General features: G+C 36.9%; 5 protein-coding genes across 5 annotated transcripts; 3 read left to right on the top strand and 2 right to left on the bottom strand.

Annotated features, from left to right (window-relative positions):
- Nucleotides 1-397: 397 nt before the first annotated feature.
- Nucleotides 398-1146, top strand: LOC148064948 (hemoglobin subunit beta-like). Its single transcript, XM_087809806.1, has 3 exons — nt 398-563; nt 628-850; nt 918-1146. Exons 1-3 carry the CDS (start codon nt 472-474, stop codon nt 1044-1046), a joined length of 444 nt encoding a protein of 147 aa, XP_087665932.1. The 5' UTR covers nt 398-471; the 3' UTR covers nt 1047-1146.
- Nucleotides 1147-1846: 700 nt separating this feature from the next.
- LOC148064947 (hemoglobin subunit alpha-1-like) lies at nt 1847-2542 on the bottom strand. The gene is made up of 3 exons (XM_087809811.1): nt 2423-2542; nt 2149-2356; nt 1847-2054 (listed from the first exon to the last, which is right to left on the bottom strand). The coding sequence occupies exons 1-3, from the start codon at nt 2515-2517 to the stop codon at nt 1926-1928; spliced, it is 432 nt and encodes a 143-aa protein (XP_087665937.1). The 5' UTR covers nt 2518-2542; the 3' UTR covers nt 1847-1925.
- Nucleotides 2543-5379: 2837 nt separating this feature from the next.
- On the top strand, nt 5380-6081 carry LOC148064946 (hemoglobin subunit beta-2). Its single transcript, XM_087809808.1, has 3 exons — nt 5380-5511; nt 5592-5814; nt 5879-6081. Exons 1-3 carry the CDS (start codon nt 5420-5422, stop codon nt 6005-6007), a joined length of 444 nt encoding a protein of 147 aa, XP_087665934.1. The 5' UTR covers nt 5380-5419; the 3' UTR covers nt 6008-6081.
- Nucleotides 6082-8925: 2844 nt separating this feature from the next.
- On the top strand, nt 8926-9517 carry LOC148064945 (hemoglobin embryonic subunit alpha-like). The gene is made up of 3 exons (XM_087809810.1): nt 8926-9023; nt 9085-9292; nt 9367-9517. The coding sequence occupies exons 1-3, from the start codon at nt 8926-8928 to the stop codon at nt 9493-9495; spliced, it is 435 nt and encodes a 144-aa protein (XP_087665936.1). The 3' UTR covers nt 9496-9517.
- A 1775-nt stretch (nt 9518-11292) lies between these two features.
- LOC148064944 (hemoglobin embryonic subunit alpha-like) lies at nt 11293-21792 on the bottom strand. Its single transcript, XM_087809809.1, has 5 exons — nt 21687-21792; nt 21561-21620; nt 11816-12032; nt 11532-11739; nt 11293-11463 (listed from the first exon to the last, which is right to left on the bottom strand). The coding sequence occupies exons 3-5, from the start codon at nt 11911-11913 to the stop codon at nt 11335-11337; spliced, it is 435 nt and encodes a 144-aa protein (XP_087665935.1). The 5' UTR covers nt 11914-12032; nt 21561-21620; nt 21687-21792; the 3' UTR covers nt 11293-11334.
- Between the last annotated feature and the right edge of the window lie 88 nt (nt 21793-21880).

Here is a 21880-nt window from a genome sequence, read left to right as displayed (position 1 = left end):
AAATATTATTATTCAACATGTATGGTGGTTTCCAGTACCATGACATTTCCTTCAACATGGTTATAAAATGATAAATCACTGAGTTCCCTAAATTAATAATGAGAAATATAAACACACTGCTGCTTCAACAAGACTATGAAGGTACAGCCGAGCGTTTATAACTGAGATAACCAAAAAAATTAGAAGTTTGCCAATTCATGGTGGTTGTCAGGGCGACGTGCCACCGCTGTCTCGCTGCTCGGGCGAGATTATTGTTGGTACGCACTCAGTTGGCAACGTGCATGGTGGGCAATCTTTGAGGAGCAGCAGAAGTTTTCCTTCTTATCAAAGCGATGAATCCTCTACCTGACCACCCTTCTTCATCTGCCCGGCCAATCGCATCATTCAGGGAGGAGTGACCGGATCTTTTATAAGCCGGGAGAGGCGATCGCCCCCCATTGAAAACTTGTGAACGCCGTCAAGACAGCAATCATGGTTGAATGGACAGACTTCGAGCGCGCCACCATCCAGGACATCTTCTCCAAGATCAACAGTGATGTGACAGGTCCTGCAGCTCTCTCCAGGTAAGATGATAGAAACGTTCTCCTTTTTCAAATTTACCAATTTTTCAACTTTTGTTTTCTGCAGATGCCTTGTGGTCTATCCTTGGACTCAGAGGTATTTTGGAACCTTCGGAGATCTTTCCACTCCGGCCGCCATCCAGAGCAATGCTATGGTCGCGAATCATGGAAAGACCGTCCTTCGTGGTCTGGAACTGGCGGTCAAGAACATGGACAACATCAAGGACACCTATGCCGATCTGAGCGTCCTGCACTCTGAGCAGCTCCACGTGGATCCAGATAACTTCAGGGTAAAAAAATCTCCGGTTTGTTATTCCCGCACAATATTCCTCACTTTTTAATTCTCCGTCCCCGCAGCTGCTGGCCGACTGTCTGACCATCGTGCTGGCGGCTCAGATGGGCAAGAGCTTCACCGGAGACGTCCAGGCCGCCTTGCAGAAGTTCCTGCAGGTGGCGGTCTCCGCCCTGGGCCGTCAGTACCACTAAGAGATGATGGATCATCACCCCCCCGATGACGACTTTTATTTACAAACCATTTGTTTATGACTGTCGTCTGATCCATCAATAAAAACATAATGCAGTTCCATCTTTTGTCATCCTGTTGTCGCTTATTATTCGACACTCGCTCACACGGTTGGATTATTTAAGTTCTTTTACTCTGAATATATGAAATATACAACCTGTACAAGAGAAGCAGTATTAGTGGCCGTCATAATAAAGGTAGTGAGAGTATTTTTTTTGGAGAAGTACCAATAAGTTGGAACTGTAGTAGTGGTTGAAAAAGATAAATAAAAACCTTTTATACGAATAGAAAGAGGGAGTGAAGAAATAAGAGACTGTTATATAATGAGAAAACAAACGTTAATAATCGTTACTGATGTAGTTTTGGTTTAAATAATTGTCGACTCATTGTAGTAACAGTCGTAGTAGAAATATAATCTCAGGGTCAAGGTGACCCAGAGGCCCGAAAATAAATGTGTTTTAAGTTTGTGGTTTCGCTTCTGTTTTCTCTGGGTTTAGATGAGACAACAACACAAGGGATACCATAAAGACTTTTTTTTTTTTTTCGGGCCTACGTTGAGTAATAAAGTATCGTATCGAGTAGTATAGTACTAATAAAAGTATTGGTTGCTGCTTAAATACCAACGTAGTAGCTGTAGCAGCACTGCTAGTGATGGAGGTGTAGCTGTTAGCTATTAGCTAAAAATAAAGTATTCCATACCTATTTCAAAGGAACGCTAACTACCGCGACACGGCTAACGATGAACAAACAGGTCACAACCACGTAGATGCACTTGTTTATTCATTTCCAGGAATACAAATACAGAACGCAACACGCTGTCCGTCGACTGGTCCATAAACACTTTATCGGTACTTCTCGGCCAGGGCGCGGGCCAGGGCGGCCAGGAACTTGTCCATGGACATGTGGACCTCAGGGGTGAACTCCTCGGGGAACTGGATGGCAAAACAAACCAGGATGTTGTGAGCCAGGATCTGCGGGGAAGAAGACAATAAAAGGCACTGGTAAAGAAAACCAAAGATCCAAAACTTCTTGTCATTTTCTGTCCGTCAAAGATGTTGTGAGTACCTTGAAGTTGGCGGGGTCCACTCTGAGGGTGAAGGCGTGCAGCACGCTGAGGTTCATGAGACCGTTGGTCAGATCGTCGATCATGCCCACGGCGTCATTGACGCCGCCCATCACGGTCTGGCCGTGCTTCCTCACGGGAGCAGAACCAGGGCTCAGATCCTTCCAGTGGGAGAAGTAGGTCTTGGTCTGTGGGTAGACCACCAGCATCCTGTGGGGGGGATCGGACTCACGGTTAATAAAGAAGCGATGATGGAGAAGAAGGCGAAGCACGAACCTGGACAGAGCATCGTTGCCGATGTCATCAGCCTTGGAGGCAGCTTTGGACCAGAAGGCCTTGACGGTGTCCTTGTCCTTGGCAGTGAGACTCATGTTGGCTGATGGTCGATGCTTGGCATTATGGGTGTTTTTATACGCTGAACGGGCAGGGTCGCACCCAAGATTAGCCTCAGTGGTATTTGGAATTCATCCACATTTCGATGACCCACCTCCCATAGATAAAGGCTGAGACAAAACCTTTCCCAGAATTCACTGCGATTAAAACTGTTTTATGACCCGAACAAAGATTCAGCTTTTATTCCTTGTAAATATGAAATTGACAATTTATGAACCTTGTTCATTGTGACTATATAGGTTAGAATTTGAACTCAACTACACCTTAATGACTTATTATTAACAGGAATTAAATAAGTTATTTAAGGTAAACTAGCTTTTCTCCATTTTCCCCCTTATTAGGCGTAGATACAATGAGAGAAGCACTTGAGTTTTAATAATAATATCTCTTTTAGGGTAGAAAAAATAGCTATAAAAGTATTAATAGCTTCTGATTTACTCACAAATAAGTGATTGTGAGTATATGCACTATTCTAAAGTGGCAGAATATTCAGTACTTGATGTATTAAAATGGTTTACGATTAACAGTTTTCTAATGGTATTAAAACCGTAGCTATTCGCTAGTTTTTGACTAAATAATTGATGGTGGTATTAATACTAATATTATATGAGTTATATTAATATTATATAAACATTTTTAATTTGTATGTTCTTTAAAATAGAAAGTAGTATTAATAGTGAATTACTGCTTACTCTCATTGTACTTTCACATAATAATGGGTAAATAAATAGAGAAAAGCTTGTTTTGGCCAAACGTTAATCTTTAATAACTTCTTCATTTCCTGTTAATAATCCGTAAATAAGGTTCAGCTTGAATACTTATAATCATGTTATTAAGGGCAGAATATCATCACAATGAACAAGATATGAGTTAGTAATTTATAAGGGGAAATGTTGTATTAATATGAATATAAATAAGTAGCTTATTTATGAAAAGGTATTATGTGTGAGCCATTCTGAAGTGTTACCGTTTGTAGTGACTTATCTTAACTGGACTGGATCAGCAAAATAACTTTCATAACTTTAAATGACTTTCAATTGTTCGTTAATTCATTGATTTTGAATTAATATCTAGTTGTGTTGTTATTGATCACTTTGTTTTGGACACTGGGAGCTTCTCCTGAAGGTTCCAGAAGTAGGAAGAGTCTGTTTCTGAGACCAATATAGTTAAATGCAGTGTTTTATCAATTAAAAATAATAATGTTCTTATCTGAACTTAAATGTTGGGACCTCACACTGATTTTACTTTTACTTGGATAATAGAAGCTTATTTATTTAAATCTCATCTTGTCCTTTACATACATTTCTAAAACAATCTTACACTCAGTAAAACTAATTTCAGTTGTGTATACATATACCTTTCAGAATGATCGGAGAAACCCTTTTTAAAAAAAAGTATAAATAATTACGGTAATTAATCTGAAATATTTTTGCATCAAAGGATGTTTATGTTAATATAATATAAAATCAATTTACAGCGACGCGTGTTACTGTTGGGGCAGCTTCTTGTCGCATGTACTACCACATTTCCACCGCTAGAGGTCCCTAAATTCTAAAGATTCGCGTCCTCTTGGATATTTTTACCTGCAACGATATTACATGAAAGTTAAAAACGCATAATAAAGGAAATACAGTATTTTTAAGAATTGTTTTTTTTTAATTGTATTTATCCAAATCATCAAGTAAATATATGACATTAATGAAAAACAAAATACATTATTTTTTAAAACGTTTTCTTTGAATACCTTAAGTATATTCACAAACTGCAACTATAACATATTCAAAATGCAGATTTTTTTATTTTTTAATTATTCTTTTTTTATTTACAATAGTTTCTGAATTTGTTTACAGTGATTGGCCAAAGTATTTAGTGCTTCATTGTGGCTCTGAATATTAAACTACATATCGTAATACTCATAGTCGCCGGTAGATGTCACTTAACAACGCTAAATAATAGCTTTCGATCTTATTTTCAAGTCATCGCTCTATACAAATACATTCATTTATATTTATATTAAATGTGTATATGGGAATGTTCTGTATATAGTTTTGTTTGGAAATTCAGGATTTTAATAAAAGTACTATATATATGACAGTGTTGGGAAATTACATTTCTTCGGGGGCCACATTTTATAAAGTGACTTTAGTGAGGAGCCGATGAGCAAAAATATAGGAGCGTATAGATAAATATATAATGTTAACGCTGAAAAATAGATACAAAAACAAAAGGCTAAAATACTTATTTTATTGTATTTCATATAAATGTTTTACTCATTCTATGCAAAGGAACATTTGTATTGTATTTGTGTACCTTTAGCAGCTATAACCATTTTTTTTTCGGGGGCCACATTCTATAAGACTGCTGTGAGGGGCCAATAGGCTTAAAATAAAGAGTCAAAAAGCCAAAAAATAATGAAAACACGAACAAAAATTACAAAACATGTCCAATAAAATGAAGCTTAAAAGCTAAAAAATAATGATTATATTGTATTTTATATACTTTTATTTGTTGATTCTGTGTAATACAACTTTTAAGGAGTTTTAAAAATAATCAATAATAAATATAAATACTTTTTTCTACAGGCGTGTTCCGTCCGACCCCAATCTAAAAGAATGCAGTGACAAAAATGACGAAGAAGTTCTTCATGAAGTCAAGAGGGAAACTTCTAGAATCTTCCTGAAGTCAAAGATAATGTTATCTCTGTGGTCATTGTGCTGCAGCTATTTCGGTCTCGGCCTCAATCTTGGAGGTCCAGAACCATCTTGATACGGAGGGTTGGATCCACGCCCGTCAGCCCTGGACCTATATAAGCCTGGTCTACTGCCGAGAGGACATCACAGCCAGTGACCTCCACAAGGAACACACACATCCACAGCAATCATGGTCGACTGGACAGACTTCGAACGTGCCACCATCAACGACATCTTCTCCAGGATGGACTACGAGGTCGTGGGCCCCGCAGCTCTCTCCAGGTCCGCTTCATCTCCACCTCACGGTTGAGGGTTTCTTGCTCTTCTTGCATTCTAAAGGTTCTCACTCTTGACTCTGACAGGTGTCTGGTGGTCTACCCCTGGACCCAGAGGTACTTCGGTAACTTCGGAAACCTCTACAACGCCACCGCCATCATCGCCAACCCCCTGGTGGCCAAACACGGCAAGACCATCCTCCACGGCCTGGACAGAGCCATGAAGAACATGGACAACATCAAGGAGACGTACTCCGAGCTCAGCGTGCTGCACTCCGAGAAGCTCCACGTGGATCCAGATAACTTCAGGGTACTTTTCTTATTGTTCTTCATTGTTTCCTTTTGGCATCCATCTCACTATGTGTCTGTCACAGCTGCTGGCCGACTGTCTGACCATCGTGCTGGCCGGTCAGATGGGCAAGGACTTCACCGGAGACGTCCAGGCCGTCTTCCAGAAGTTCCTGCAGGTGGTGGTCGCCGCCCTGGGCCGACAGTACCACTAGAGAGACCCTGCAGCGGAGGCTGGTTGAGCTCACTGTCACGAGCGGATCTCCAATAAAACAAATTGAATCTTCAACTTCTTTTCTCAAGTCTTTCTTTCTTCGACACGAGCGAGTGACACACACTATATACATATATATATATATATATGTATATATATATATTCACACACATCAAAAGTACTTATGAATCTATGAGATTCATCTGGTCGTACTATTACGGTCAGCAAAGGCTTATTTTGATTCCTTGATTTTCTGGAACTCCTGTGTTGTTTTCAGTATTATCTTGACCTTTAAAGTATATATTTTAGTGAGTATTATCTTGACCTTTAAAGTATATATTTTAGTGAGTATTATCTTGACCTTTAAAGTATATATTTTAGTGAGTATTATCTTGACCTTTAAAGTATATATTTTAGTGAGTATTATCTTGACCTTTAAAGTACATATTTTAGTGAGTATTATCTTGACCTTTAAAGTATATATTTTAGTGAGTATTATCTTGACCTTTAAAGTATATATTTTAGTGAGTATTATCTTGACCTTTTAAGTACATATTTTAGTGAGTATTATCTTGACCTTTAAAGTACATATTTTAGTGAGTATTATCTTGACCTTTAAATAATATATTTTAGTGAGTATTATCTTTACCTTTAAAGTACATATTTTAGTGAGTATTATCTTGACATTTAAAGTATATATTTTAGTGAGTATTATCTTGACCTTTAAAGTATATATTGTATTGAATATTGTTTTGATTCTTTAAGCGCTTTGTGACCCTGGTCTGTAAAAGCGCTCTATAACTAAAAATTACTTACTTACTTACTTACTTATTTCCGCTTTCTAATTTAAATGTACTTTTACTACAACAATGTTTATCATGATAATAATTATTCACTTGACAAAGAAATCCGACATTTTCTTTTTATTCAATATTATATTTAATTTCATATTTAATTTCATAGGAGCATAAAGACAAATCATCTTTAAATGTAAAGTTTTATTTGAAAGTATGATGAAATAAATGAGGGAAAAAAATAATTATTAAAAAGAATATATTTGGAAATGAAAAAAGAATATTGTATATTATAATTCAATTTAACAAAAGCAACAAACTACAATCAATCATTCTAACATTTTTGATTTTATTATTTATTATTTAATGCAGATATAATTGGTTGAAAATTTAACAGGATATTAATCATTTACTTTACAAATTGATGAGAACACGCACATTTTCTTTTTATTCAATATTATATTTAATTTAATATTTACTCAGTACATTTGCTCCTGTTTGCAAAAACAAATAGTAGAATAAAGACACATGATCTTTTTAATGTAAAGGTTAATATGATAACGTATGATAATAAGGAAAAGAAGTCATTTAATAATTTCACAATATTATTTGAAAAAATGAATTTTTATCCATTTTAATAATTGCGCAACAAAGTAAAACAATGAATCATTATGATAACATTTTCATTATTTATTTATTATATAAAGCATATATATATATATATATATTGTTGAAAATGTAACCTGATATTAATCATTTACTTGACAAACAAACAAAACAATTATTTTTAAAAATGATATTTAATACATTATTTTTTCTAAAACATGCTAAACTAATGGGAGCACATCATCTTTTAAATGTAAACTTTATTTAATTTAAATAAATAAATAAGAGAATAATTTTCCTAAAAACATTTGTAAATTTAAAAAGAATATCATACGTTTTAATTAAATTAAAATCCATGCACAAAATAATAAAACAATAAATCATTAATTATACAATTTGTAATTATTTTTTATTTAAAGCAAACGTATGTTGTTTATTATTTATTAAATGTTTAACATGATAATTCTAATTTTACCTAAAACAAATTAATGTGAACATGCAAGAAATTAAATCAAATGGCTTATTTAATCTATTATATATTAAATAGTTTCGTTAAAATATATTGAAATTAATGTTTTAACACGACTAAATGTTTGTGTAAAAAAGTTTATAAAATACACTGAAATGCATGTCATTGGCCGCGTTACGACTAAAATAACAAGTTCTTGTGACCAGTCTGAGTTGACAGTTTTCTGTCTCCTTGGTAACGTGACGTCATCGCTAGCATGGACGCTCAGTCATAGTTTTAACCGATGATATCGGGAGATATAAAGAGCCTTGCCTTTTAGCTCAGCTCTTCCTTCACCTTGACGAGAGATCCCTTTTTATAACTGAGAACAATATATATATATATATATATATATATATATATATATATATATATATATATATAAAAACACAAGGACAACCAGAAAAAAAAGAAAACAAAATTAAAGTAAAAGTAAAGTTATAGATTGAAAAAAATCTCTTTTTTGAAATAATTAACTGCAATTAATCGCATCATTTTACACCCTTAATTAAAAACACTTATTTTGTGATATATTAGAATTTACGAGTCATTTTGCTTCTCATTGACTGAATTTGTAAAAGTGTTTTTTTAAGTGTAAATGTCTGCTTCAAAGTTACAATAAACTAAAAGTCAGAAATGTTTAAATTGAATGAAATGTTTTACATTTTGGGGGTTTTCACTTTTAATTTTAATTCTCTAACACAAGGGTCAGTCTTGTTTGGATCATACCAGATACATTGATCAAAAGAAGGGGTCACATGTACTATGACCCCACAAAACGATGGTCAAAAGGGGACGCACGTGGCCCCCGAAGCCAGAACCAAACATGCAGATGTTCAGAAAAAAAAAAGACAGTGTCATGATGCGGGTCCGACAACAACGTCTTATCTGGAGGCTCCAAACACTGATCAGTGTGTCGGGGTCGGGGGGTCGGGGAGGGGTCAGGGTGTGGCCCCACCAGAGCCTTTTTATAAAGGACGCAGCGGCCGAGCCGCCGCACAACCAGCCAGGATGACGAGTCTCACGGAGAAAGACAAGACCACCGTCAGAACCTTCTGGAGCAAAATCAACTCCAGGGCCGATGACATCGGCGCCGAGGCCGTGGCCAGGTAGGTGGTGAGACCCTCGGGTGACTCGTGACCTCGACTGACAGTTCTGTCCCCATACCAGGATGTTGACCGTCTACCCCCAGACCAAGACCTACTTCGCCCACTGGCCCGACACCAGCCCTTACTCCGCCAACGCCAGGAAGCACGGCATCACCATCATGGGCGGCGTGGGTCTGGCCGTGAGCAAGATCGACGACATCAAGGCCGGACTCTTCACCCTGAGCGAGCTGCACGCCTTCACCCTCAGAGTGGACCCCGCCAACTTCAAGGTACGGCGCCCCCTCCATCGTACTGTACGCTCTCCGTGACGGTTGAGATCTGACCTTTTTTTTTTCTGCCACAGATCGTCTCCCAATGCATCATGGTGGTCCTGGCCATCAAGTACCCGGAGGAGTTCACCCCAAAGGTCCACATGTGCGTCGACAAGTTCTTGGCCGCCGTGGCTCTGGCTCTGGCCGAGAAGTACCGATAAACATGTGACGACAACTGCACAATAAAAGTCATACAAACCCTTCATTCGCTTTTTTCGTCTTTGTCTGAATAGAATTATTTTGCACTCGAACAGAAGAAGAACTTTTCACAGTTTGACTGATGAAACTGAAGCTACACTAGATATAATAAACACACAAACACGCACATTGACTTAAACATAAAACAAAAATGAAGGAGATTGTTTCAGTTTGTGCTGAACCCCTTTAAATGAAATACATTTTTCTCAAATGATCCTCCGTCCCTCAGCTCATTACAAACTCTATGAGAAACATGTTTCCTTGAACTGAGACAAATCTTTATACGTATGAAAATAATGTCACAATATGATCTGGAGCTTGTTATCCATGTGTTTGTGTCTTCTCGTTTAGTAACAGTTTATTTTAGTGTCTAAAGAAGAAAGGATCTGTCTCGCCTGCAGTTAATACAAAACTCTGCAGTGAGAATTCTGACCCGCTCTAGTAGAAGAACTCACATTTCTCCGATCCTTAAAACTCTTCACTGGCTTCCAGTTTCTTTCAGAATCAACTTTAAAATTCTGGTTCTTACTTTCAGATCTATTCATGGTCAGAGTCCTCCTTACATCACTGATCTGATCCAGACTTACACCCCAGCTCGGGCTCTGAGGTCTGTGGATCAGAATCTACTGATGGTTCCTGAACACGGTTCAGAGAGAAAATCCATTTTTATTTAAAACATTATTATTTGTGCTTTTCCCTGATTTTCTGTGTTTGTCTTATGTTGTCTTGATCTTTTAAAGTATATATTTTAACTGTGTATTGTTTTCGATTGTTCAAGCGCTTTGTGACCCTGGTCTAGAAAGACGCTTTACAAATGACTATTACTTACTTACTTACTATCAAACATTTCCCGTTTTTGTTGAGAATTTTATCAGTCCTGGTTTCAAACGCAGATCCCCCATAATTCCACACAGTTAAATGTTAAAGTTAAATGTTAACTTTCGTGATTTAACTTTTCTTTTTTTTTTTGGACAAGGTCAATTTTTACTTAATTTAGTTTATGATCAATCACAACCCACAGGAACTCGGTATAACATCCTCTTGAATTCTACTTCTACTACCAAACAGTGTATATTTTTGTTTTCTTATTTTTATTAAGACATCATTTATTAACATCACACCAGGTTTTGAGCACTTCAAGCTATTTTTCAACAGCGAGCAGAGGTTGTTTCTGAGTACATGTATATATATATATATATATATATATATATATATGCGTGTGTGTAAACTACAACAAATGCAATAGTTTTAGTCTGTTTAAAAAAAGTCAAACTAACTTTATGAGGAAACCTTTTTGGACATATTCAACTTTTCAATCTTCAAAAAATCATGAATTTAAGTGATTTAAAAAATGTTGAAAATCTTGTCACAATATATTGAATCTCCATGTTTGAAATTAAAGCAAAAACACATTGAACAAAAGAAACATCTTACGATTGTTCTCACAAAAACACTTATTTTAAGTAGTTCTGGTAAAATATCATTGTATAATTAAATGCTAATGTTGACAATCTATTATTTATTTTATATATTAATTATTGTTAATTATTAATTTACTAAAATACGTTACAATTTATTTATTTGGGTAAATTATTCAACTTAAAATGATCTTATTTAAATTATTTGACACTACAAAAAAAAAAAAAAAGTAAAAACACCATCAAATACAAGTTTCTAATTCTGATCATTTTTTAGTGTTGGTTATGAATATATTCGACAAACATTTCAAAGACACCAAGTGTTTGATTTGTTGCGTTTATTCTCAGGAGGAATCATCCGAGAGCAGCAGCATCTGCAGGTTTTTATCTGTACTTCTCGGCCAGAGCCAGAGCCAGAGCGGCCAGGAACTTGTCGATGGACATGTGGACCTCAGGGGTGAACTCATCCGGGTACATGTTGGCCAGGACCACCATCATGCAGTGGGAGATGATCTGCAGAGGAGAGAAGCGGGTCAGTACCAGGACCCACATACACCTGTTGTTTCCGGGGGCCTCCGTACCTTGAAGTTGGCGGGGTCCACTCTGAGGGTGAAGGCGTGCAGCTCGCTCAGGGTCAGGAGTCCAGCTCTCAGGTCTTCGATCTTGGACACGGCGAAGCCCACGCCGGTCATGATGGTGATGCCGTGCTTCTTGGCGTCCGGGGAGTCCGGGCTGGTGTCCTTCCAGTGGGCGAAGTAGGTCTTGGTCTGGGGGTAGACCGTCAACATCCTGTTCGAGATGGGAAGACGTTGAGAAGATGCAAAAAAAAGAACCCAAAAAAAAAACAACAGGTCGTCATGGTTACCTGGACAGGACGTCCTTGCCGACATCCTCGGTCTTCGGGGCCACTTTGCCCCAGAACTCCTTGACGATCTTCTTGTCCTTTTCGGTGAGACTAGTCATGTTTGCTTCGAGGAGTGCTTTGAGAAGCTCCGAGACGTGGAGAGGTTTTTATATCCGTGACAGGAGCGACACACCCGGGACCGCCTCCGAGATACGAGCGCAGGCCGGCGATGATGCTGCTGTTGTTGCAGGAGATAAGACCCGATGATGTCACAATAATTAGACTCTGAATGCGGATCTCTCTGAAAAAAAAATAAACCAGAGGCGCCCCTCAAACTGATTTGAGAAACTTCGGCCAAGTTTTATTTCTCGACGCCGCCTCTTATCAGGGTCATACGAGCAGGAAGTGGCTGATAAAGTTCATTCATGAGATGAAAAAAAAATGAACATCAACGATGACGACATGATGAGGAGTCAACAGCTGAATGAATTTTTAAAAACACATGAAACTCTTTTTGCCAGTTAATATTTAAATAGTATATGTACCCTATTTTAATAATAATAATAATAATAATAAATACATTTAAAAAAAAAAATTGAGTTGTGTATCTATTGTTTTAATTAATTTAGGTCAATTCTCTTTAAGGTTCTTTTGGTGATGCATTTTTAATTTGTTGTTTAATGTTTATTAAGTAATTGAGCTTTATTTGTAAAGTACATTAGTGGACTTAAATGTATGTTTTTGGTCATTTCTGTCTAATTTTACGTGGTTTTCTTTTTGGATTTCCATTTTTTTTGGCAAGTTTTAAAACCCCAATCTTGAAATATACCTTTATATTTTTCTGGGTGCACATTTTAAGTGCAATTATTATTATTATTCATTATTTTCTTATTTTTTACTGCTGTATCAGCATGTATTATAAACTGTTGGTATATTTAGTTCGGTATCAACACATGGAAAGAATTAAAAGGTTTCGGAACATTATCAGTAAAAAAAAAATAAAAATCATTAAATAAAATGTGAAAATGGAAAATAAATTCGAATAATTAAACCTTTGTCGCTTTAAATGTATTTTTTATGACATAATTAAATTCATTTTCAACTATTTTCGCTGCTTATTTACACCAACAAATAAAAAAGAAAAGTTTTAAATAAAAATAAAAAACAGTTGTAACTCGAAAAATTGCAAACGTATACAACAAGTGAGTGAATAAAAATGTGCATTATAAAGTTAAATCCGTATTATATACATTTAAAATTTGCTTTATTTAACACTATTCGCTGTTACTACGGCGTGGAGATGTAGTTCCATCAATTTCCTGTAGGGGCACCACTAACTTCATCAAATAGCTTTAAAATAAGTAAACCTATCGAGGACACAAATGTACAGCAAACATGACTCGTATGTTTTTTGTCTTCACGCGCACGTGTGATCGTTTATCGCACGCACTCCACCTTAAACGGCTGTCGCGGGTCAGCAGCTGTTCTGAGATTGTCCAGCATGTCCCTGATCGATAAGTCTGATTGGTGACTCCTACTGAGAAAAGAGTTTCACAGAAGCTCCACCTGCCTCGATGTATTCCAGGTGTACACATGTACATGACGTCATTTTAAATCGTTTTTATTTATCGATTGGTAAACAAAAAAAAATGTATTAGTTGAATTTACCGCTGAAGCTTTTTTTTTTTTTTTTTCTTAATCTCCAGGGAATAAATATATATATACTGTATATATATAGACGGTATATATATATTTCAAAATGGTTGTTTTATATTAAATAAAAAAATGTTTTTTTCCGTGAAATAAATTAAATGTATACAAATCGTTCCTTACGTTTATTCAATATTCATTTTTTGAAACGCAAATTTTCATTTCATTTTAACCTTCATAAAATTACGTTACTTCGTAAATAATATTGTTTTTATTGTTCTAAATAAATAAAGGTTGTCAATAAAAATGTAATTCTAACTCGCTAGAAATAACTCGGTTCACTCCGTGTGGTGAGAACGAGTACTGCATGTCTACGTCAGACTACTATGCACTTGATCGATCAGCAGCAACAATTCTCACTAATAAACATTGACACATTGATTAAAGAGATTAATACTGTATAATACATATTAATTTAAAGTTTATATTGGTGATATGCTGATGAAAAATGACACATGATTGACAGTTCTCCAGTACTCACTGTCAGACCATTTATTAACACATTATTGTTAAAGTATTTAATATAATGTAAATTATGTTTAAATCACACATGAGGGTAATCGCTGTTCTTGGAAAGTTGTTAACAATGAGCTGCAGCATATAGAATAGTTTGCAGTTTATAAAAAGTCTACAGTTTTTTAATTTTTGACTAACATACATTTTATTCCTCAAGGTATTCTGCGAGAACAAAAACACAAAACATAAAATCAAGGCAAAAATCCAATTGTATGGCTGTATTTTTAAAAAACGCCCCGTATTTTTTTTCCAATACAAATCCTTCTGCACATATTGAAAAAAAAACGTTTTCCAATTAAAAATTCAAAATATAATGAAAGGAAGATACACGGACCCAAATCGCTATTCAGAGAAATTCTTATTAAACTTTTAATGCGTCTGGAATGAATGAAAATGTGCAACAACCTGAACTATTGTCAACATATAATATTATATATATATATATATATATACATACATATAGTTTTCATTTTAAGAGTGACTAAAATATGAATGCTGACTTTAAACTATTATCCAAACTTCTAGCTTTACGTCTTGAATCTCCCGTTAATTATTTCTCCTGATCAAACAGGCTTCATTAAAAATAGACAATCTTTTTTTTTTTAACTTGAGAAGGTTCGTCAACATAATCTATACCTCATCCAGTCACATAACTGCTGAAGCTGTAATATCTCTTGACGCAGAAAAAGCTTTTGACCGGGTAGAGTGGCCATAAAAAACAAAAACAATTACTGGTATAACAAGAAATGGCGTGGAGCACAAAGTCACACTATATGCAGATGACCTCTTATTATACATTTTAACTTACACGACAGTACTGGAAACACTCAGTTTTATATCAGGCTATAAGATAAATGTTAATAAAAGTGAGTTATTTCCAGTTAACACCTTAGCAACTGAATATCAATTACAAAGTTTACCCTTTAAAGTAGCACATGAAAGTTTTGTCTATCTAGGAATTACAATTACACACAAATATCAAGGACTGTTCAAGGCAAACTTTCAGCCCTGCTTGGAATGGATGCAAAAGTATTTTGAGCGCTGGTCACTACTACTTCTTCATCTTGCTGCAAGAGTAAATTCTGTTAAAATGACAATTTTACCCAAATTCTCATATCTCTTTCAATCCGTACCAGTATTTCTCCCACAGGCTTTTTTTTTTTCTTCGGAAAATAGAAACATACATTTTGGAATTTATTTGGGATAAAAAGAACCCAAGGCTACGTAAAGAACTTCTGCAAAGGTCAAAGTCACATGGAGGGTTGTCTTTACCTAAATCTAAAACACTATTATTGGGCCAAAAACATCCATATTGTTGAGTACTGGATCAGCTTTGAGGGGTCTCACAATCCCCCCGTCTTGGATAGCTATGGAAGCTGCATCTTCCAAACCAGTTTCACTGTCTGCCCTGAAACATTCTTCTGTTAACTGTCCCACTTATGCTCCTATTAAGAACATTATAATCAAAAACACCTTAAAGATTTGGACTCAGTTTAAACGTCATTTCAATCTACAGTCGATCCCCATCACTGCTCCCATAATTATAAATTAAAACGATTAAAACTTAGTCTGTTTCTGTCGTTCCAACACGACGTCACGTCCGGGTCTTAATACTTTGCTTTATGGAGAGAAAAGGTCAAAATGCAGAGTGTAACGGGTCGTTTATTCGCCGCTTCAAGTCAAACAAAGATACAAGCTTTTACGATCGAAAGGACTCGCTCTCTACAGGTCAATAGCTCCGGGAAAGACGGTCCCGCATTAAAGAACATCTCTATATTTAAGGGAAAGTTTCCTGTCTAGGGGGTCGTCTCTTCCGGGGCAGTGGTTCTTTCAATTTAGTTCGTGTCTCGGGTCACCTGGAGAGAAACTTCCTTGCTTCCCTGTTGTGTGGGCTGATTCCTTTGTCATCCAGCCCCCCTTTTTTGGGTGTGTTCCGTTTTGCTCTTTTGTTTCATGCCCACAGGTGAGAATTGGGCAGACAGACAGATGTTCAACTAATCGCTGTTTGGCTCTAAGTCTGCTCCAAGCTTTTCTTGAAACAGTGTAATCAGTCTGAGTGAAATGTTGGTTGTGAAAGTGTATTCAAACGTTTAAGCTCTTAGATGAAGCTAGTAATTTATACTTTATATTTTGAATATCTTTTTAGCATTAATTTAACTATGGCGTATACGTATAGTGTATAATAATTTCCAATCTAACAAAACCACATATTTGCCCCCGCATTAATAGACGATACATTCTTGACCTGGTAAAGATGTGGGATCAACACTTTTAAAGATCTGTTCAAGGACAACACATTTGCGACCTTTGAAGAATTATAAGAATCACACTCTCTTTCTAAGCAACACTTCTTCGGATATTTAAAAATCTGTACTTTTGTCCAAAAAACATTTGATCAATTTCCAAATTTGCCTGAAAAAACTGTTGATGAAGAGCTTCATAACACAGAACTATAATAGAATCCAAAATCTCACGTCAACATCTCTGGATGGATCAAGGAGTTCTGACTCATGTTCATACTTCAAGTATTTGTGCCACACATGGACTAAAGTGAAACTCTCTAAAATATACGACCACGTTGATGCAGTTTTTGTGAGAGGTGCCATCATGGAACAGCTACCCATCTACACATGTTCTGGTCATGTCCCTCTCTGACCATCTTTAGGGATAACATCTTGTCAGTGTCAGAGGTCACTGAGACCAATATCGGACCGAATACTTTAACTGCTTTATTTGGTATATTTCTGATCTACCTCTAACCAAACTCCAAAAAGATGTAGTAGCCTTTGCAACATTACTGGCCCGACGCCTCATCATACACCAGAACCTCCATCACACACCAGCACCTCCATCACACACCAGAACCTCCATCACACACCAGAACCTCCATCACACACCAGAACCTCCATCACACACCAGCACCTCCATCACACACCAGAACCTCCATCACACACCAGAACCTCCATCACACACCAGCACCTCCATCACACACCAGCACCTCCATCACACACCAGAACCTCCATCACACACCAGAACCTCCATCACACACCAGAACCTCCATCACACACCAGAACCTCCATCACACACCAGCACCTCCATCACACACCAGAACCTCCATCACACACCAGCACCTCCATCATACACCAGCACCTCCATCACACACCAGAACCTCCATCACACACCAGAACCTCCATCACACACCAGAACCTCCATCACACACCAGAACCTCCATCACACACCAGAACCTCCATCACACACCAGCACCTCCATCACACACCAGAACCTCCATCACACACCAGAACCTCCATCATACACCAGCACCTCCATCATACACCAGCACCTCCATCACACACCAGAACCTCCATCACACACCAGAACCTCCATCACACACCAGCACCTCCATCACACACCAGCACCTCCATCATACACCAGCACCTCCATCACACACCAGCACCTCCATCACACACCAGCACCTCCATCACACACCAGCACCTCCATCACACACCAGCACCTCCATCATACACCAGCACCTCCATCACACACCAGAACCTCCATCACACACCAGAACCTCCATCACACACCAGCACCTCCATCATACACCAGCACCTCCATCATACACCAGCACCTCCATCACACACATTGTGGCTGAAAGAAGTCTCAGCAACTTAAAATGAGAAGAAATACGTCACACTTTAAGAGGGTCCAGCACTAAGTTCAAAAGGATGTGGGGACCTCTTCTGGATTATGCACTTGACTGTCAACTCATGAAGATCTTTGTAATAACAATGTTATTATCGAGTGTGTGTGTGTGTGTGTGCGTGCGCGGACCAAGCATGTTTCGTTTTGTTTGTGTTTTAGTCGTTTATCTTTTCTGTTAATTATACAAGTATGTATCTTTACATATTTTCATTTTTTTTTTATGAATATACTGTACATGTTTGAGTGTGTGTGGATATATTATTATTATTATTATTATTATATATATACTTTTATTTTTACAGCTGCAAAAATGTTATTTCCCTTCTTCTGATAGATATTTTCTTCTTTAAATTTTTTTATTTTCTCTGTGTATCATTCCATTCACACTGTTGAGCTGTACTGGTTGTTTATAAAATCAATAAACAAATATCTTGAAAAAAAAAGGGACTAAGATAAACTAAAAGCATTTGCGTATATACAGTATATAACATACAAAAATGCAACGGAACGGAATTAAGTTTAACAAATAAAAATACTCTTTACATTAGTAAAAAGCTTCATTTTTAGAATAGTGACTACAAACACGTACATGTATACATATTATTTATCACAATATTTAATTTAATATTTTTAACGTAATCGCTTTGAACACATAAAATCTGGTCAAAGCGTTTACTCGCGTTTCTTAGATGTTAGACGAGTGAGGACTGCCATCTAGTGGCCATTTAGAACACGCTGAAAATGTTTTCATTATAAAAAATACTTCAACAGACAGAAACCATTAAGACGTTGTTTTATTCTTTTAAGCATGTATATATATATATATATATTTATAAACTTTACAGAACTGGAAAGTATGAAAAATTTAGATGTATTAAAAAGATATAGGATCGGATGAAAAAGTTATAATTCTATTAGATTCTGGAACTTTTAAAGTGAATAGGAAACCTTTTGGAAAGCAACACAAAAGTGTGTACAATCATGACTATACAGGTATATTATTTTGATATTTCTATTCCCTCTAATGGAGCACTTGCATGTTTCCTCCACTAACTTCTGCAGAACTAACTCTTTTCACATCAAACCCATATGTTTCCACATCACAGTCTGACGTAAAAGGTACAGAGTACTTCCAAACCATTAGGGTTTTAGAGAATTGGATCATATATGTTTATTAAGAAATTAAAAAGTATCATCAAAAATATATCTTGTGCTTTGACACACATTGCAGTCAAGGTCACTTTGATACCTGCTTGTACACAGACAGGATTATCCGATGAAGAAATACCGCAAGAGTTTGTTTTAAAGATGGCGGTATTACTGCGAGAATGGACGGTTTTGTACCTCAAACATGTACATATACTTAATAAATGGAGGGTGAGACACACAAAGTTGTCGTCTGTGTGTTTGACTGTGTAATAAACTAACCAAACTAATCCAAAAACTGATTTACATTTCTCAGCCCACCCTGTTACCAATTTTCTCATCATCAAAAAAAAGAAAAAAGAAAAGGTATTCAGCGCCCCCTACTGGGCTTTAAAAACAAATGATTAAATGGCTCCTAAACAGCAACTTTGTTGTGTGTGTGTAACAAGTCCTGAGCGTCCACGTATCATAAAGTGACACGAGGGCAGGAATGAGACACTCCAGATGGTCGTCCACCTCACCTGGATACCAGGTGTTGCCGTCGCGATGCTCAAAACGTTGTTCACAAAAAAGATGTTCAAAAAAAGCTGGCGTGAAGAAAAGAAGAAAAGGCACGAGATGAAAGGATGAGATCGAAAGGTTGGATAATGAATCAGGTCACAACAATAACGTTTTACCTTACCCTAACACTTGTTCTTCTGTGACATCATCGGTGTGTTAGTTTAACACGAGCACACAATGTTCCTTCTGGAGGATGATGTCATAATGAGGGAATGTTCAGAAGCGCTTCTTTAATCCCAGTGTTTTGTGTCAAAAGTCTGGGGCGGTGTGTGTTGTGCAGGCGAGTCATCTCCACCCGTTTACAAATCTGTACTTTTGTCCAAAAAACAATTGATCAATTTTCAAATTTGCCTGAAAAAACTCCGTTGGATATATTTCTTTGATAAACTCCAGTGATGAAGAGCTTAATAACACAGAACTATAATAGAATCCATAATCTCACGTCAACATCTCTGGATGGATCAAGGCTCTCCGGGAGGAGGAGATGGTTTCTGAGGACCAGTGGGACGGAGTTCTGACTCGTGTTCATACTTCAAGTATTTGTGCCACACATGGACTAAAGTGAAACTCTCTAAAATATACAACCACGTTGATGCAGTTTTTGTGAGAGGTGCCATCATGGAACAGCTACCCATCTACACATGTTCTGGTCATGTCCCTCTCTGACCATCTTTAGGGAGAACATCTTGTCAGTGTCAGAGGTCACTGAGACCACTATCGGACCGAATACTTTAACTGCTTTATTTGGTATATTTCTGATCTACCTCTAACCAAACTCCAAAAAGATGTAGTAGCCTTTGCAACATTACTGGCCCGACGCCTCATCATACACCAGAACCTCCATCATGTCACCTCATGAAAATCTTTTATTTTATTTTAAATGCTTTTTCAAAGTGTGTGTGTGTGTGTGTGTGTGTGTGTGTGTGTGTGTGTGTGTGTGTGTGTGTGTGTGTGTGTGTGTGTGTGTGTGTGTGTGTGTGTGTGTGTGTGTGTGTGCCAAGCATGTTTAGTTTTTTAGTGTTTTTCTTTTTTTTTGTTGTTTTGTTTTTATTTTGTGTTTGTTATTTTTTATCTTTTCTGTTAATTATAGAAGTATGTATCTTTACATATTTTCATATTTTTTTATGAATATACTGTACATGTTTGAGTGTGTGTGGATATACTGTATATATACTTTTATTTTTACAGCTGCAAAAATGTTATTTCCCTTCTTTTGATGGACATTTTCTTCTTTCAAATGATTTAATTTTTTCTGTGTATCATTCCATTCACACTGTTGAGCTGTACTGGTTGTTTATAAAATCAATAAACAAATATCTTGAAAAAGAAAATGCATGTATACAGTATATACACAAAAAGCTTCATTTTTACAATAGTGACTACAAACGCGTACATTTATACATATTATTTATCACAATATTTTTCCAATTTAAATATTTTTAACGACATCGCTTTGAACACATAAAACCATGTCAATAGTTCATCTGGTCAAAGCGTTTACTCGCGCTTAAACGCTTCCATCATTTAACATCTGCAAGAAGCTTCTCTGCATGTTCTACCAGTCTGTGGTGGCCAGTGTTCTATGCTGTGGTGTTTTGAGGTGGAAATGTGTCCAAGAGGAGTGTCAACAGGTTGGACAGGTTGATCAGAAAGGCTGGTTCTGTGGTTGGAATGAAGCTGGACTCACTGGTGACAGTTGCTAGAGAGGAGATCATTGAACAAACTACTGTCCATCATGGATGATGACAGTCATCCTCTGAACACTGTCATCAGTGAGCAGAGAAGCAGATGGAGCATGAATGCTCCTACCCAGGTGCAACACTAATAGACTCAAGGACTCATTCATTCCTCGGGCTATTAAATTGTACAATTCTGAGTTCGGGGGCAGGAGTGGAGCGAGAGTATCTGGATGTTCTGTTCTATGTTAGTCTTTGTTGTTTTTCTTTGATCCATGTTCTTTATCTTTAGACTTAGATTGTGTCATCTTGTTCTATCCCTTTATTTTACCTTGCTCTTGTTCTTATTTTATTTTGATTTTTTTATATATATATAAAATTGCTGTATGTATTGGCTATTGGAAAAAAACAATTTCCCGAAGGAGACCTCCTGAGGGATCAATAAAGTTTTACCTTACCTTACTGTTCTGGTTCTCTTGGATCTGTCCTCAGCCTTTGACACAGTTGATCACCAGATCCTAATGAGAAGACTGAGGGATGAAGTGGGACTGTCTGGGTCTGTGTTAGAATGGTTCTCATCTTACCTTTCTGGGCGCAGTTTTAGTGTATCTGCCAATCAAATGAGGTCTGATTCGGCAGATCTGTTGTGTGGAGTCCCTCAAGGTTGTTCTGGGTCCTTTATTGTTTTTGCTGTACAAATAAAAATTACTTACTTACTCGTTTCTTGGATGTTAAACGAGTGAGGACTGCCATCTAGTGGCCAATTAGAACATGCGGA

This window comes from Callionymus lyra, chromosome 15, assembly GCF_982586985.1.
Source record: "Callionymus lyra chromosome 15, fCalLyr1.hap1.1, whole genome shotgun sequence".
NCBI classification, from domain to species: Eukaryota; Metazoa; Chordata; class Actinopteri; order Syngnathiformes; family Callionymidae; genus Callionymus; species Callionymus lyra.
Note: the sequence above shows the minus strand (reverse complement) of the source record. Positions and strands in the feature narration are given on the sequence as shown.